At 39.1% G+C, this 18,769-nt stretch overlaps 2 protein-coding genes across 2 annotated transcripts in view; both read left to right on the top strand.

The window, feature by feature from the left end:
- Positions 1 to 7,722, top strand: part of CDC123 (cell division cycle 123) — a 37,416-nt gene extending 29,694 nt beyond the window's left edge. The window contains exons 9-13 of the mRNA XM_072147344.1: positions 1,233 to 1,355; positions 3,057 to 3,085; positions 4,435 to 4,548; positions 4,649 to 4,786; positions 7,382 to 7,722. Of these exons, the coding sequence (XP_072003445.1) occupies positions 1,233 to 1,355; positions 3,057 to 3,085; positions 4,435 to 4,548; positions 4,649 to 4,786; positions 7,382 to 7,414 (437 nt within the window). The 3' untranslated portion in view covers positions 7,415 to 7,722. The remainder of the gene's footprint in view (positions 1 to 1,232; positions 1,356 to 3,056; positions 3,086 to 4,434; positions 4,549 to 4,648; positions 4,787 to 7,381) is intronic.
- Positions 7,723 to 17,499: 9,777 nt separating this feature from the next.
- The window catches only part of CAMK1D (calcium/calmodulin dependent protein kinase ID), a 189,528-nt gene continuing 188,258 nt past the window's right edge, over positions 17,500 to 18,769 (top strand). Inside the window, exon 1 of the mRNA XM_072147343.1 lies at positions 17,500 to 18,045. Coding sequence (XP_072003444.1) covers positions 17,954 to 18,045 — 92 coding nt within the window. The 5' untranslated portion in view covers positions 17,500 to 17,953. The remainder of the gene's footprint in view (positions 18,046 to 18,769) is intronic.

Here is an 18,769-nt window from a genome sequence, read left to right as displayed (position 1 = left end):
GCGAGCCTTAACCTGCAAACAGGCTGCGTCCTTAAGGGGTTAATAACCATACACTTTGTTGACTTTGCGTATGTAGTGGTAGAAGACCTTTTCATGTCTGAACAATAGGATGTTCCTTTGACAAACCAGAGTAGAATGCTAGCAATATAATGAAAATAACATATTTAAGAGCTTTCCAAACCATGGTAATGGAATGGTGAACCTTCCCTTATATTTTAGAGCATTGCAATTTAGAATAACTTCACAAATTCAACTAATTGAGGTGAAGACCACAGGGAAATTACATCTGCCCAAGCCTGCTGTCTCTCAACAGCAAAATATATTTACTCATTTACTCATGACTTTATTAGCAGGAGCTTTTTTTGGCTTTTTAGTTCTTTTACATGTCTAAACAGATAGAGGCTTCGTTCTGAAATCTGTACCCAGAAAGCACTCATACTATAGCTGTAGAGGCCTATGGTTGGCTGCAGAAGCGTGTCCTGAACTGTGAACAGAGCAGAAGGAGCAGAAAAACTTCTTTCTTGAATGCCTCTTCCCTGTTGGTCATTAAAGAGAAACTGTCATCAGATACTGACCTAAGAAACCACTACTAGTTTGTTGTCATGAAGCTGAACACTTTCCAGATAATGTTTCTTTCATGGTCCTGTATGATGGCATCATCCAGAAAATCAGCTTTCAAGTGAGATGTGAATTAGTTGTATTATGTTAATGAGAGGTGGAGAATTTAGCACTGAAGTCAAGCTCTCCTTGCCCAGATCGCCCCCTTCACTGTAATTGAGTTCTTGCATCCAGAAACCTCACTAGGCAGATCTCTTGAAGTTCGGTGCATTATGTCAATCACATAGGAGGATGTGGGGATTTTAATGTTAAACTCTCTGTCTCCTTGACTTTATACCAGTTTACATCTCACTTCAAAGGTGATTTTCTGCATGATGGAAGCACGCTGAGCCATAAAAGAAGCATGATCTTTGAAGGTGTTAAGCTTCTTGACAACATACTGGTGTAGTGGTTTATAGGCCCATTTCTGATAACTGGTTCCCTTTAAAGATTAAATAAAGCAAGTAAAAAAATGTTTTTCCAGTTTCACATTTAAACATATTAAAACCAAAAAATATGAATTAGCAAAATTTTAGTCATACAGTTTTCCTTATTTTTACTGTGTATAATATTAAATGTAAGAATGTATTAGAATGTAATTCTAATAAACAAAAAATAAAATATACTTGTTGCAGGTATATCTCAGAGAGATTACACACAATATTATGAACACATCTGTAAGCAAAAGGAAGACATCCGCAGAACAGTCCAGGATTTTTTTAAAGAAAACATCCAGTACAAGTTCTTTGATGAGGACTGTAAGTAGTCGATTTCAAATACTTATTCTTCTCTATACTTATTCTTCTCCCTACAATTTGCTGGTGAGCAAAACTGCATGAGATAAAAACCTCTTGAAATGTATTGGCTTTCTATAAATTACATGCATTAGACTGGTCCTCAAAGGAAAACCCTTTTCAGTTTAAAGGGAACCTGTCATCGGGGAGGTAATTTTTAGATCATGACAGGTTCCAATAGCCTCCTGGCATGTTGATTTTATACAAGCTATTGTGTATCTCTATAATTCCAGTGCTTTTTAATTGTTTCTGTAACATTACCTGGCTCCCTGCAAGTAGTGTGTGGCGAGTCCAAGGGGGCAGTTCAAGAGGCACGACTCATCTTGCCGTGTCCTTTCCTGCTACCTTCCTCTGTTAACATCAGCTCACCACCAAAAGAAATTCTGTTTTGAACTGCACTGAGACTCCACTCACACTGCTGGCAGGGAGCCATGTTCTGTTAAGGAAGCTACTAAAAAACATTGAAATTATTCAAATGCACGACAAAGGCATTTTTTTTTAAATTGACATGCCAGAGGCTATTGGAACTTGTCATCATGTAAAAGTCATATGCCTGATGACAGGTTCCCTTTAAAAAAATAAAATGATAAAAAAAGCATATATGCAATTGATCCAGGCATATGCTCACACTGTGGTTTTTGCAGTGGCATTTGGAGGGGGGGGGGGAGTGTAAAATGTAATAGGTTGTGTTTCTACCTCAGTTTTGCTAAAGGACTAGCCTCAAACAATGTGGATAATCCACCTGTTGGCACCTAGCATAGTTTCATTGTGATTCTGCTGCGGATAAAGCATGATACTACCTTTGCCAGGTTTCTGAAAAACACAGACATCAGTCACTCCCTTGCTTGGGATATAGAAAGGGGCTTGTTGCTTATCTTTTTTTAAGCAGATTTTGGAGTGAAATATTGCAATTTTTTTAGCTTGTGTGATGATGAAAACTTGTTCCCATTAATAAAAACCCAGAAGGAGAATATTCCAAAAAGGTTATGTATTACTCTTCTGAGCTGATCAGAAGGTGTGTAAAGGCAGGGTTAAAGGAATGAATCTTCTCCATCTAATATGTTTTTTTTTTCTAGGTCTGCCCTCCTTCATAATATGATGGGTGTGGTGAGAAGTGCCGCTCTACCAGTCCCTGCATGTAGTTTCTGTGTACAAATATTAATGTTATGCTCAGTGAACAGATTAATAAAAAAACAGTACATAGAGCTTCCCTTAAACTATAGGATGTAGAAGATTACGGCACGCTAGGATTCAAAAATGTGCAGTCAGTAGTCTGGAAAATACAAAATATGTGGTTTTTCTATATTCAAACAAAAGTACATTCTGAATCTAATCTCTGGTAGAGGAGAAGAAACTGCTAAACAGTTTGGGAAAAAAGTACATGTTCATTTTATATAATCTCTGAAGCAAGTAGAAGAATTTGGGGCTATTTTGTCTACAAGTATAGGGGTTTTTGAGAATATACAGAAGTAATTTTCAGCATCACACTGTAGTGGTAGTGAATTTCAATTCTCATTAGCCCTTTTTTTTTTGGCTTGATTTGACCGGAATCTGATCTTCTGTAAAATTAGCAAAGACATATGACTTGAACACAAAGCAAACATTCTGGTATTAGTTTATTTATAGCACTTTTGCTAATTTTACTAACTTTTTTTTTTTTTTTAGATGTTTTTGACATTTACAGAGACAGTGTGGTAAGTAAAATATGTCTTTTGTTTTGAAGTTGAATGAAACAAACTCTTAGGCTTTGGTGTAATCGCCTTCTTTTAATAAAGGACCACATGCATGGGTCTACCTGCAGTTGAGGCCCCAGGACACGCTGGCTTTATTTGTGAAGTGATTTAGTAGCCTTTAATGGACAGGCTGAGGTCAGAGCAAGCAGATTTTGTGTCCGTGTTATCCAAGCAGAAGTTGGGGTAGCCAAACAGATATGGAGTCTGGTAACACAGGGAGATGTCATACCTAGGTAAAATGGAAAACAATGGGGGACAGCACATGGAGGAAGGTGACTTAACCCTTTAATGCAGTGTGCAGTAATAGTACGTCACTACTTCCTGGTGTAGCCTGTATTCAGTGACCGCTGACCCAGGTTGTTCGATGCCGTTGTAGAGCACCATAGGTACTGGCAATGATGTAAATGGTGGTCAGGGTAGATTGGTAATCTAGAAGAGTTCAAAACGGTGTGAATTGATCCTAAACCATGATGGGCCTGTGGGTCCCATAATTCTGCTAAGCAGTTTGGTGATAATGGAAAATAGGATGCCTGTGAAGCAGAAAAATGCCTTGTAATTTCATGTAGGTTTGCCTGTCACACAATTCTTCTTCTATGTTTTTTAGTTACACCTTCATTCAAAAGACATAGTTTGCAGTGTAATTGTACTTTTAATAGGTTATTTTTTTTTTATACGCCTTGTATGACTAGTGAATGAAATACCGCAAGCTAATGTTAAAATTTTTAGTAAGGTGATAATTTGCTTTTGTGTCCTCCTTACTTAGAGGAATGTTTAATAACATTCTGCATTTTAATTGCAAACCTAGTTCTCACATATGTGATATATTTCATATAGTTTTTTTGATAGAAAGTCTAAGAGCACTGTTAACTAAAACATCATGTGCTTTAATGAATATGATTTTACATATCAACTAAGACATTTACCAGTGGTAACCTCCTGCATGTGTTATTAACTAGCAAGGTCATGCTATGATAGTATTCTGAACAATGAGAATTCTAAGAATATCTCTGTATTTATTAAATTATCAAAGGGATTAGAGATCATTGATTTTAATAATATAAAAAATAGTGTAATGTTTCTTTTTTATTTTGTAGGATAGTAAGAGTTCAGGGGTAGAGACAGTGGAAGTGCCACCTAAGTAAAGTTTTTATTTGTGGACAAATTGCCCACCATCTGGCCTGTGCCAGCCTGGCTGCTGTAGACCACCTATAGTATTAGTTGCCATCACATCTTTGATAGACACAACTTCATGTTTTTCATTTTGTAACTGTCATTTTTATGATGTACAGTAATGCAGTCAATGTTTTTAGGGAAAAATATGGCTGATTGATTTCAACCCATTTGGAGAAGTAACAGACTCCTTGCTGTTCACTTGGGAAGAACTAATTAATGGTCAAGTGTCTGGAGATGAAGACCGAGATCAGGTACAAATGAAATAACATTTTGAATATAATTCTTCAAATGTATTACGAGCTAAACAACTAGAATCTATTTACTCTTTAACTTTTTTTTTTTTTTCTTAAGGACTTCCCAACATTCTACTGTACAACTAGTGAAGTCACAGTCCAGCCTAGTCCGTACTTGAGTTATCGCTTACCAAAGGATTTTGTTGATCTTTCCACAGGCGAAGATGCACATAAACTTATTGATTTTCTTAAACTGGCAAGTAATGGTTTGATATGTCATCAAGAGATTTTTCTCAGTAAACATTTTTCTCAGTAAAAACTCAAATTTAAAATGTTTAAAGAAAATGTATCAAAAGTAACAACCCGGCTAAATAAATTACTGAAAAAAAACTAATGAAATGGGAACATATACATGAAAAATCGCTAAGTTTATTAGTCTTATCAGATGTAAAAACATGAGGTATAAAACCCAGCAGAACAAATACAGACCATGGATCAAAGACGCGCCCCAACAAGTTTACACCCAGCATCTTTGTCAGGGGATATGAAGCCACTGGCAAAACACGTGTCAGGGTTATATCTTTATTACTGTACGTGTATGCTTAATGCTAGTGTTACAAGTTTTCTCTTATGTACGTTCACTCACCTGACTTGGTAATCTTTTGTGGTATACCTTGGCATACCTTGTTAATGCTCAAACACTTGTACTTCGTTGTTTTATGTCTTATGGTGACTAATTGTCTTTGCTATTTTTAATGTACAATGGAGTGTAGAAAGTTATTTTTTGTACACTCTGCACCACATCTTCACAGAGAAAAAAACATATGTAGATATTTTTGCTAATTTATGACCATGTGATATTTCAATTTTTCTTGTTTAATAAGTATTTAGACCCTTTGCTCAGCAGTGAGTAGAAACGCCTTTTGAGCCAGTACATCCATGAGTTTTCACACCTGGAATTCGGGATCCTCTGCCATTCTTCCTTGCAGATTCACTCCAGTTCCCTTAGGTTGGATGGTGAACGTTGGTGGACAGTCATTTTTAAATCTCTCCAACGATGCTCAATTGGGTTTAGGTCAGAGCCCTGCTGGGTCAGTCAAGAATGGTCGGAGTTCTTCTGAGGCCACTGCTTTGTTCTTTTAGCTGTGTGCTTAGGGTCAATGTCTTGTTGGAAGGTGAATCTGAGGTCCAGAGCACTCTGGAAGAGGTTTTCATCCAGGATATCTCTGTCCTTTGCCGCATTCAGCTTTGCTTCAATTGCAACTAGCTGAAAATCACTCCCATTGCATGATGCTGCCACCACCATGTTTCACTGTTGGGAATGTATTTGGCAGGTGATGAGCATTGCCTGGTTTCCCCACACATACCGCTAAAATAAACACCAAAGATTTCAGTCGTAATCTGATTTCTTATAGTCTATACAGCTCTGGGAAGGCACAAAAGACCCAAGCTTTTAGTCTTTCCTCACTTGGAGATTCCAAAACACATTGTGTTACCGAGACACCAATAAACAGTTTTGTGAAGAACTCTCCGAATCACTCTTGACTACCAGTGTGCGCCGCAGTGACAATCACCCTGTCACCCCATTTCTCATAGTCTGGGAGCCCTTCATGTGTTTTTTTTTTTTTTGCAAACTGTATGCAGGCTTTCCTATGTCTTACACAGAAGAGAGTCTTCCGTCGGAACACTCTGCCATAAAGCCCCGACTAGTGGAGGGCCACAGTGATAGTTGACTTTGTGGAACTTTCTTCCATCTACCTACTGCATCTCTGGAGCTCAGCCGCAGTGATCTTGGTAAACTTCTTTACCTCTCTCACTACGGCCCTTTTTCCACAATTTCTTAGTTTGGCTGGATGGCCAAAGAAGAGTTATGGTCGTCTCAAACATCTTTAGTTTAAGGATTATGGAGACCACTATGTTCTTACGAACCTTGAGTGCTGCAGAAATTCTTCTGTAACCTTGGTCAGATCTGTGCTTTGCCACAGTTCTGTCTTGGAGCTTCTTGGGCAATTCCTTAGACCTCATGATTCTCATGTGCTCTGACTTTTTTAAGTGCATAATGTTTTAATTTTGTAAAATGTATTAAAGCTAACAAAACCTATATAAATTTGGCATCACTGTGATCATACAGCACCAAAGAATTATTTTAACTTTACAGTGAAAGCTGTAAAAACTGAGCCCACAAGAAAGTGATGTGAATGCATTTTTTTTTTTTTGCCAATTTTGCCATTTTTGGAATTTTTTTTTTCCCAGCTTCCCATTTCACAGCATTGAATAATAAATACCTTCTTGGGGAAAACAAAAATTGTACAGAGCTGTGTGAGGGCTTATTTTCCACATAACAAAGTTAAAAAGTTATTTTTTAAGGTGGGGAGTAAAATAAAAAATGAACAGTAATAGGCTGTGCTGTGAAGGGGTTAATAAGCAAAAAAAAAAACTTTTGATCTTGTGCCCCGCCGCTCAGCACTTACTGGTCTGCAAGAATGTGCTTACACAACGTCTTGAATTAGAGTATGAATTTCCTTCCACTCCCTTTACCAAACATCTGTCATTGCCCCAAGATATGGTCACAGGGAGCCTTTGCTTCAGATCCCTGCACTGGGTCAAAGTGTTCATGTTGTGCAACTGGCAAAACATGGAGTTGCACCATTAGGCTTTAAATGTAACTAAACGGTTAAACAGTCTGCCTGATTTCACATGCAATAAAGTTTCTAGCAACACGTAGCACAAAACTACAACCATATAACTGTTTTGTTTTTTTGTAAACCTGACATTTTTACAAATGGAAGTTTGGTTCATCATTTGGGACTGGTCTTTACAAATAATATATATTTTTTTTTTTCTCTTCTAGAAACGAAATGAAGAAGATGACTCGGATGATTAGGTTAATTTAGGCATTCTATGTGATGTTCAAGGGAAACACAGATCCTGCAATTTCTGAACATAAGAAACACTTCCAATAGGAAACCTTTTTATGTCTTCCCTCAGATGTTTCTACCACTGGATATGTAAAGAATTCGTTTTTTATTCTTACCAGATTGGAGTGAGAGTAAACTTCTGCAATTTCATGCAACACTTTTACTTGCTTTACTTAAATTATACTTATGTAAATGAGTAGACTTTGGGCCGATGAACTGCTCCTGTCCTTAACTTCTGGTACTTGTAATAAACTAAAATAATATTTTGCTTGTCCTTGTTTTTTTATAGTGTCTTTGTAAATCTCAAGAGCAGAGCTTTACACAAATTAGTAACCACTTAACAACCTGGTCCCTTTCTGTTTTTGTGTTTCCATTTTTTCTCTCTATCTTAAAAAAATGTATCCATAACTTTTTTATATTGGCGTGTACAAAGCTGTGTTTTATGGCTTGTTTTTCTGCATAACACATTGAACTTCCTAGTGTCAGTATTTAATATTCCATGCCATGTTCTGGGAAGCTGGAAATGAAATTGCTGGAAAACGTGTGTGCCATTTTCTTGTGGGCTCTGAATTTATGGCTTTAATGTGCACTCCAAGCAACACCTCCACTTTTATTATTTGGGTCAGTATGATCATGGAGATGCCATTTATTTATATTATTAGGTATTAAAATATTTACAAAAAAAGTATAACTTTACCAAATTCTGACCCCAATAACTTTTCATGCTTTGTTTTATGGAACTGTGTAAGTTGTGTTTTTTTTTGTGCAGGACGAGCTTTTTCAATGCTACCATTTTTGGGACTGTTTGACCTTTTGATTGTTTTATTCAAATTTGTGATTCAGATATTTTCCTCTATGTGGTTCACTGCTATGAATAGCTGTTTGTTTTTATTTGTTTATTTTTATATCTGTTTTAGGCAAAGTGGGTGTTTTTTATTCACAATCTGTAACTATCTGCCACAAGCTGATTCCAGGGTGTCAAAGCAACCGATCGCTGCTCCACATTGACCTGACAGGGCGGGGGGCACAATCTCTGCTAAGATGGCGGCATTGCATGCTGAATGGTTAACACCTGCACTCTTATTAGACTTTTCCAAACCCCAAATTCTCAATGGAGCATGCGTGGTATTTGGTACAAATTAAATCTCCTAAAGAGGAGTTCTTCCTAATGACCAATATTACATTAATTTGGTATCTCTCCAAAAAAAAAGAATATCCCATAAGAAAATGGCACAGCTATGATTAAAGGAAACCTACCACTTGAAGTGGCAGGTATAAGAAGGAGCTTATTTTTGTTAGTGTTTTAAACCACTGTATCACAGTTTAAAACACTTTTTAAACTTTATAGCCAAAGCTGCTTCGGCGCAGGGAGGGCGCTTACCATGCATGTGGCTCTCCTTCACTTCCTATGTAGCCGCGCGCACGGTAAGCGCCGAACGTGATCCTCCAGGCGCCGAAGCAGCTTCGGCTATAAAGTTTAAAAAGTGTTTTAAACCGTGATACAGCGGTTTAAAACACTAACAAAAATAAGCTCCGGCACCAGCTCACCCTGAGCTGGTGCTCGGTATTTCCTTCTTATACCTGCCACTTCAAGTGATAGGTTTCCTTTAATCATTTCTACCAATATGAAATTATTTACGGCTTCTCTATATACTGCAAAGACTTTAGAGGACATCTACCACCAAGATCAAGGATTGTAAACCAAGCACACAAATATGCAGGAGCGTGCCCCCTCTTCAGGATTCACTTTTCTTTTAGCTTCTAATCCTCTTGTTTTTAAGAAAAAAAACTTTTAAAAATTATGCATCAACACCTATGGAGCCTGAAGCCCCTCAAGCTCATTTGCATAAACCAGGGTATAAGAACCTAAAAGAAGAGCAAATCCTGCAGAAGGGACACACACCAGTATGTCAGTGTGCTTAGTTTACAGTCCTCCATCCTGGTGGTAGGTGTCCTTTAATATGGTGCGACAAGGAAGTACATTCTGTCTGCAAAAGACTTTTTTTTTTTTTTTTTTTTTTTAGTAAAAAAATAAAAATGGGGGAATTTAGACTGCAAAATGGAAAAAGGCAGGGACTAAGATTATGGAGCAGTGAGGGTCCCTCTACCATCCCATCAGTGGCTGTAGAAGGATTTTGGACTTGGTATTATAGCATATTTGCCATTTAAACCAAAAACCGGAATAATATATTTACAATATATTTGTCAATATAACGATTAATTTGGAGATCACCTTACAGTTTTAGAAGGGTTGTTGGAGCCCTGGATAAAAATCTCCATGATCAGAACTATATATACAATAGAGATATATACAGTTAACTGAGTGTAGATTACAAGTGGAGTACTACAAGTATAAGCAATTGTCCTGGATTAATGGGGAATAAAGTTAGTCTACAGTTGAAGATCCTTCCTCCTTTTGATGTGATGGTAAATATTACCACCAGGCAAATGGAGGAATTGCTTATATTAGGTGTAGACATCCCACATTCACATCTCCCAGGTGCCTTTAGAGGACACCCGAGGACCTTGGATGAGCTCTAACATCTCATTGGGAAATCATAAAATCGTGGTTCTGGTTTACAGTCTACAGACCCACTTACTATGTTCTCATTGAGAGTTCTGTATATCTTTTACCAAGAAAGCCAGAACAAACCGGACCAGGTACTGGCATGTGGTGTTATTGGATTATTACTTTTTGTCTCTTTGTATAAAGTAGAGGAAACTCTGTGAAAATTGTCGGTGCCAATACGACTAGTCTAAGCCTTTGAAGCTCATACCACAAAGAGTTAATTAAGGTATTCGGATAAGGAAGAAAGTGAGTAATGGCACAAATGAACAAAGTGCCCCATCCCCCTGGTTGTATGGTCTATACTATCATCACAGATGTGCAGCAATAAGAAAAAAAACTCTGAAACACAATTCCCCAAGTTATGGCCAAAATAGGGTTGCACGGTGCTTTGAAATTTTTGAACCTTTTTGCTTTTATCGAAGGGACAAAACGGTTCAATACCAGGATTTTTTGTGGTGCGAGTTGGAGCACGTGACCACTGCTCCACCAATCAGAGAGAAGGCAGTACATGAGTGCAGTGAGTGTGGGCAGAGCCAGGGAGATTCTTTGCTGTGCTTGTAACTGCAAATGAAGTCTCCTAACTTCTGGACCTTGGAAGAAAAATGACCTGCTCCCCATGACAAATCTCTGACCAGGTGTCCATCTGAGCTAATTTGCAGGTTACCAATGCCATGATGATTGCCGGAGAAGATTAACTCGCTCAGCGCTGGTCCAAGACCTGTAGGGCACTCAGCTTCTGTATTGCTTGTGCCAGAGAGGTCTGTGCCCGTAGCTTAAAGGGTTAAACTTCTCCCTCAGTAAAGATGCTGCAGCCATGTGTCCAGTCATATCAGTAGTAATTAGGGATCCTCAGTGCAGGCCGCCTGATCCCTGATAACTTCAACCTGTTAAGCCCCAGACTTGTGTAGCTAAATATGCTTCTGTATTCTTAGTTAGGGTGCATTCACTTGTCGCGTTTGGCTGGTTTACATTTTTCATTATTGCTGAAAGTTTGAGCAGCTGTTTTAACATTGAATGCATTTTTCTTTATTGCTTTAACAGCTTTCTCCCAAACCAGCCAAACACATGGTAACATGTAAAATGCATGTGTTTCAGGGATACGCTTAAAAACTGCATCCAAAAAACCGCACATTTGAACTCGCACTCAGAGAGGTTAGGAAGCGTGGCGCTAGAATTGCATTTATAATGCAACGCTAGCGCACAGGGGGTGGGCAGATTACATATACTTTTTCAGGGAAACACATGTGATGGGTAACCAGACCCTGATGCAATGTGCAATATGGCTGAATCCCCCCCATTGCAATAGCGTTGCATTATAAAACACAAGGCTGGTGGCACGTGTGACTGCAAAGGTTTACAGCGGTGTGTCCTGGTGATGCAACCTACACTTAGAAATGTTAGTCCTGTACTTCTAGTCCCCTGGTTTTACTAAAATACCCTCATATTTGTTATTGCTGCATTCGTAACTCACAATCTATAAATCTAATCCATTATTCCATCATTATTTTAGTCAGCGCCATAAAAAATCTCCAACAAATTTAGCAAAAATGCTGTGTTTTTGTGACAGTGTTTCAAAAATAAAAAGTTGCACGAACCCCTGAATGGAACCACAGAAAACAGATAATGACCCCCAAAAAGCCCTCAACTAGCTCCATTGGTGGAAAAACTACAATTTTTCGATATTGGGAAGATGGTGATGCAAAAAACAATGTTTTAACAAACATTTCAGATGCAGGTAGTGCCTTTTTCTTTTTGTAAAAAGTATTGTATCTGTATCATGATACCTTTCCAAGAATCGTATCACACTTAAAATTCTACTATCGGTAGAAAGCAACTTACACACTTCTGCATGTCTTGTACTGAACAGCCCAAGAAGGTAATGGGATGGAATACTGCTCACAAACAAGAAAGCAACAATTTGGTTGCCCCTAAATGTTACAGTAGGGGAAGGATAAGCCACTATTTGATCTTGCATTATAGATACATTACCTATCCTAAAAGCATATTGTGTGTTCTGGTTTGCTTGGTGACAAATTTGCAAGATTGCAAAAGCAGCATCCAATCTCTTTCCTTTATTGGAAGGGAATACATTATTTAGGGTACTGTATATTGTTAATTATAAATGTAATGGTTTGGGTTTTACTGGTAAAAAGAGGTTTTGAAAATGATACTGACTATACTAGGCGAAAAATTTTAAAATACTGTCAGTGTAAAATCTAAGTGATTTTTACAAATGAAGACTAATAGAAAATCTAGAAATGATCTTTTTTAATCATGTCTCTCAAGGGAGATTTATCAAAATCGAGCTAGTAAAAACAGTACTGCTGTCTGTAAGAGCTGAGCAACGTGTAACTATGTATTTCTCTTACTTTCTAGTCAGCTTTTTGTGTATGAAAAGATGTTTTACATTTATGCAAATGCTTCAGGAGGTGTTACTAATGCCCCTCTGGGCTCCCGCTTCACTGGCTAATACAAGCTTCGTAAAGCATTTCTCTTCCCTAAGCCGGTGGTGCCCGACCAAGTGCATTGCAGAGCTGTCTGTGTGGCTTCAGGCAGCTCTGAACACACACGCACACGTCACTTCTGGGTTAGGTTGTGCAGGTTGGGTGTAGCAGGCGGGTGTGCAATGCAGATGGTTAGGCACACACGTGGGGACTGACAAGAAGAGGCTCTCGGGGAAGGTGGGGAGGCAATGGGAGTGAAAGATGTGAGGGGGGGGGACATGTCTCCTGAATCTTTTCTGCTTAATTTATATAAATATAACATGTCTTTTTAGAAAAAAAAATGAGTAAAAAGGAAGACAAAAACATCATTACAATCTCAGTGCGGTGATGTTGGTTTATCAAGCTAAATTTTAATGATAGATTTCCTTTAAAGTAGAAGATGTTTTAAGAATGACAATTCTGTGGAAGTAATTCCTTGTGACATGTTAAGAAATCAAAAAAGGTATTCAAAAACTTGTAGATTCATTAGTGTTTTACCATGAATACTAAAGATGGAAGCAACCGTGATCCCGAGAATAGACTGTGACTCATGTGGGTTACTCATAATAACTAAATAAAGCTTCTGACTTTTATGTACTGAGGCTACAGCTGAGAATGAACCCTTTAACTGCCCTTATCTATACCAAAATAGCACTGAACAATATTGTAAGAGAATAAAAATATATTGAGTCTGTTGTACCTCATTAACATAAAAGTAACATTGTTTTTATGATGAAAATACAGGAGCAGAGCTCCTTATACACACATATTTAGGAGTGTGAAGCGTTCATTTTCCATAAATATAGTGGTAGATTTACTTGAAGACACCAGTACAAGGCTGGGAACTGACTGGTTCCCCTAAACCAACTATTAAAATGACAGTCAATTTGGGTAAGTGGGAAGAAGGCAATCGACAGGCAATCGACCTCCGGTAATAACATTTGGATAGTGTGAAACAAAATAGGACCCCCTGTGTGGTGCTCATCTGGAAACCACTTGCTATGAGGCATCAAACTGTAAATGGGTACGTAGAGAATGTTAATTCTCTACAACGTTGGACAAATCTCTCCTATTTCTGATGAAGGGTGTGCACAGCCAAAAAGCATTATAAGGACTTTTTACAACGCAATGTAATTTTACTTGTCTAAATAAATATATACTTGCATAGATAAAAATAAAGAAAACAGAAAAAGCGACAGGATAGTACCTTGGTTAATAACATCTAGAAAGTGTTAAGAAAAATGGACTTCTCTATGTGGTTTGATCAGCTAGGGACCACTTGCACTTGCATCACCTGCAACACGTAAATAGGAATGTGTTCTGTGTACATTCTTGAAATAGTAAGTGCCCTCATAACCTAATACTCCTTCCCCCCTGATAGCTTAAGTAACCTCTTTACCTCTCCATACATTACATTCTATTAGTAACATCAAATCATATTATTATCTTGATTGGTTGAAAAAACAACTTGTATAAATATTACATCACAGTAGGGGTAAGGTCTGAAAGTTATGCAAAATGATTATTAAAGATCTAGTAAAATTATATACGCCCTCTCATTTCCTTCCTATTAATTCACAGTGCTTACTTTTGATGAACTTGCAGAATACAAGTACTACTTAATTTTATAAAAACACATTAAGTTGGAAAATGTCACATTTTTATACAGTTTTTGTCACCATAGCTGCTTTATGTGCTGCTATAATAAAGCAAATGATGCCCCAAAAAATGAAAATACGGTAATTATGGGATGGAAAAAGGGTACAATACAATAAAACTTCTTGGCATTCTGCTGCCTTCCAAAGCTTATATTGATTTTTTTTTCCTCTATATGAAAAATGTAAGACTCCTGATTTTGCTGGAGTAATTGAACATCACTCACAATGTGGTTGACATAAAAGGCCAATGGACACAAAACAAATATCAGCAAATGTTCTTTCAGATTAACCATTCTGTTCACCAAATCTATTCTGTAAACCTATCGTAAAAGTGACCTGTCAAGCAAAATCTAGTGAACATTTATTATAAAACATCAAAAGTATATTAAAATGTCAGTGTATGATTCTTCTAAACTAACACATTTGAAATAATGAGAATAAAAAACCTTTTAAATCATTTAATCCAAAATCACCAATGGAACCAGAACTATTAACATCCAGACACTGATTAAGATTTTCATAAATCCTCTGGTAAAAGAAAGGAAGATGTTGCAGGAATTTTTTGAAGCAAAACCATTCCTCGTAATGTGTTTCAGGTATACAGGACCTAATAATATTAGTGTGTGGCATTGTTCACACTCTTATTTCAAAATTTGATACATTTTCTTAAATATGCAATTATTTTTTTTTCTATTCATATTAATATGCATTTCCTGTATAGAAGCTATTTAGAAAAAAAACATCAAGAAAGCACTCAAATCTTATATAACGTTTCCATTGAAACGCATGCGGTCGGTAACAAGCATCTGGTGTCTTGTATTGTTTAAATTACTGGGGGGCTGTGTGAGGATATTACTGAGGGACTGTGTGGGGGACATTACTGGGGGGTTGTGTGGGGGGCATTACTGGGGGGGTATGTGTGAGGATATTACTGAGGGACTCTGTGGGGGACATTATTGGCAGCAGCAATGTTCACTGTCCCACCCATCCAACACTGTCAACAGAAATCTGTCCCACCCTCCTGCAAAATATTCAGGAATCTTTATTCTTTGACCAGGTCCATATCTCACAAACTGTCTCTTAGTCTAAAAACAGAATTCTTTGGTTGGTCTGTGAACCATGGACTGTACACTGGCCGTATTCCATGGATTGCACGCAGTGCTGAGACTGAGAATCTAAACATATACAATGTATGCAGTTTCTTCTTCCCTGAAGAACAGCAGCAGTGAACTGTAGTAATGCCTGCAGTTCGGGGCTACTGTGCCATGCGGAGCAAGGGATTTCTTGCATCATATATCACTATGATGCTCTAAGTTCTGTCCATGGCACAGTGGGGGATCTGTGAAATCTGACTGCATAAGTCTATGTGCATACAAACAAGCGCTAGAAACGGGCCACTAGCCGGGAGTATTTGCAGCATTTGGAGATGGAAGGGTGAGCCCTCCTCACCCATCCCACCTCCATAAGGAGCTGAGCATCTGTACTGCAAATCAGGTCAAATCTGCTATATAATTTGCAGGGTAGCCGAACAGCTCAGTTTGGGTGACCATGCATAATGTGAGTAAATGGCAGCTTTAAGCTGGCTGCAGTATTACAATTACTATGTGTTCCTGTTTTTTTTTTTTATTCTTACACTGGTCCTAATGCCATATTCATGGAAAACTCCTTTAACATTTTCTATGACACACCGGTCCACTAGGAATTTTCCAAGTATATAAAATGGTTCACTGTTGATATTATAATGTTATGGGTCCAAAATAGTTGCCCTGGTATGAGAGCAGGACCTGATACTTCTGATTGCCTATTTTCAAGTGGTAAGACGGACTCTTAAAGGGGTTTGCCCATGAAAGAAATTTAGCAAATTTCAATCCCCTAGATTCTGAACATTCCCTTGGGTCTGACTCATAGAAAGAGAGATGAAATCCATGAGATGCATATCACACATGATATTTTCAGCTCTACTATTACAGCCGTAACATACACAGCTCTGCTACCTCCCTCCCCATCCCCTGGATAAAGACCTGATCTGCCTGTAGCTTGATTAGCGTGTGTCTGTGTGAGCTCCTACTGGAATGCAAAGGGTGGGAGCCAATGCAGAGAGCAGCTCAGCTCAGTGCAGCGTCAGGCAGAAGAATAATATGCCTGCAGACCCTAAACTCAGAAGATCCAGGGGCAACCAAAATTGTATACACAAGGACTGATAGAGACAGGTTTGAATTATATCTGTGAAATGCTGTATTTTTGTTAATAACAGTGAATTAGAGAATGTGTTATTTTGTTATCCTTAGTGCATTTGAGAAACTTGTCTACGTGGGAATAACCCTTTAATGCTATCTCCCAACTGTCTCAGATTTCAGGCTCTTTTCTGCCCAGGAGGTATCAACTCTATCAGTTTCTGCTGCTGAAAGCTGCTGTATATAACAGAGGCCTTCGGGCACAATGATATGATGTCATCCTGTCTGCTAGCTTCAGTAATACACACAGGAGAGGAGGAGAACTCCTGCAGGGGAACGGGGAGAGGTAAGTACATGATGTTTTTTATTTAATTTTCTTTACTAAGCAGTAACATGTAGAGGAGGAGGGCCGCAGTATAAAGGGGATTTGTAGGGGGGGGGGGTCACAGTATGAAGGGGAGCTGCTGGAGGAGGCAACAGTATGTAAAAGAGCTGCTGGAGGGACACACTATGAAGGGGAGCTGCTGGGGGGGTGCAATACAAGGGGGAGCCACAATATGAGAAGTAGCTTCTAGTGGATCCAAAAAATCAGGGGGGTCTGCATATGAGGTGACCACAATGTAAGAGGGTATTATACTGTATGGGGGGTGGACAAAGGTCGGGGCAAAAGATTTGGCTTAGGTCAAATACATTTTCTTCAAGCGCTACAGGTTCTGCATCTTTTGTCCCTCTTTCGCTGCTCCAAAAGTTGGGTGGTATGCTATCAGTGACCCACTGTGGCAAATCAAGGGCACAAAATGAACTAAAAATGATCTGTTACATGGTCCATACAATATATTTTCAGGGGTTCTCCATGTAGAGCAACTGTGTTTGCTCTGTATTGAAGACCTAAAAAATGGGGAGAAATAAATGAATATATAGTTTAATAAATTACAGTTTTTATTCAGTATTATTATACATTGTCAATTCTATGTAAATTTTGTCTAAAGCCTATGAATTCTTCTTGGGATACATGAGAACAAGCTTTCTTTTCATCTAGTAAGTACTGCACATATGCTGCATATACAGTATATCATCTCCTCTACCGGCTACCTGCGTGTGTAGTTGCATGTAGCTGCCAGCAGATGGCGCTCTTCCTGAACGCTTGTCAGAACGACTCTTGTCGGCTGTGTAGTCACTGGCCAGGCAAGGAGCCTCATTGACGTGCACGGGGTTTTGGTGCAATGCGAATTATCTTTCAAGTCATTATTGAGTTAGTGCTGTCAGGCTGAGCAGGGAGCTCACACACAGCTTCAGTGTGATATCCCCATAACAACATGCACTAATCCTCCTCTGATAGCACAGGAGCAGTAGGGGGAGCCCAGCCTGCAATTGGCAGCACCACCCCCTGCCATGCATCGCTGTCTATGACAGGGGATACCTGCTCTCAGTGCAGGACTTATGCCCGGCTGCTCAGCTGCACATCCTTCATCGCCTGCAGTGTGACAGAGCTGTCTCCCACTAAGACTCATTGCTTCTACTAACCAGGAAGTATTTATTGAAAGAGGATCCGACTAGAGGAAGGGGCATCGCGAGGTGAACTCCAGCTTTGTGCTTTTCCTCCCAAATCTTACTTGTTGCCATGGCTCGAGAGAACGGGGAGAATAGCACCTCCTGGAAGAAGCAGGTGGAGGACATTAAGAAGATCTTTGAATTCAAGGAGGTTCTTGGCTCGTAAGTAGAGAATTGTGTTGGGTGGTACATTGTGTGCGGGTGGTACCTGGAGTCAGGGAGGAAGTGATGTGTGCGATGAGCCAGTGGTGTGGCACATGGGGAGAAGATACCCGGAGGGAGGGCACTAGTGGTGACACCAGGAAGGATGTGGCATGATGGTGTGGTACCCAATGGAAGGCAATTCACTACCGGAAATGAATGTGGCTGTGGTGTTAGGGTGACACACAGGGTCAGGGAGAACTGGCAGTGGGTAGAATATAAACTGTGGCAGCAGGAAGGTAAATGGGGTGAGGGGAGGTAGTGGGTGATTTTCTGTTATATGGTGATAGAGAACAGAAGAATGACAGTGCTGGGGTAAGGGAGGACAGCGTATTAGTGCACTGCATGATGAAAAAGAGTGATATTATACATACTGTGGGAAATAGGGCCATGATAAGGTACATGGATTGTAATAAAGACGGTGGAGGGTGGACAGAGGGATTCCACATGGAGTGAGGAATGACAATGGTGTGGTACATGGATGAGAGAGGAGAGTGGTGTGTTACAGGGATGAGGGAGGATAGTGGTAGTATACTGAGGTTTGACAGGACATTGGTGCGGTACATGGTGGGAGGACAATGATATAGTAAATGAGTGAGGGATACACTGGTATATATATGGTAATAAAGTGCAGTGGTGAAGTACATGGAGTGAGGTAAGGCTAATGTGTTGTACATGAGTTGAG

Source organism: Engystomops pustulosus, chromosome 4 (assembly GCF_040894005.1).
Source record: "Engystomops pustulosus chromosome 4, aEngPut4.maternal, whole genome shotgun sequence".
In the NCBI taxonomy this organism is placed as follows: Eukaryota; Metazoa; Chordata; class Amphibia; order Anura; family Leptodactylidae; genus Engystomops; species Engystomops pustulosus.
This window is presented reverse-complemented; position numbering and strand designations above follow the sequence as displayed.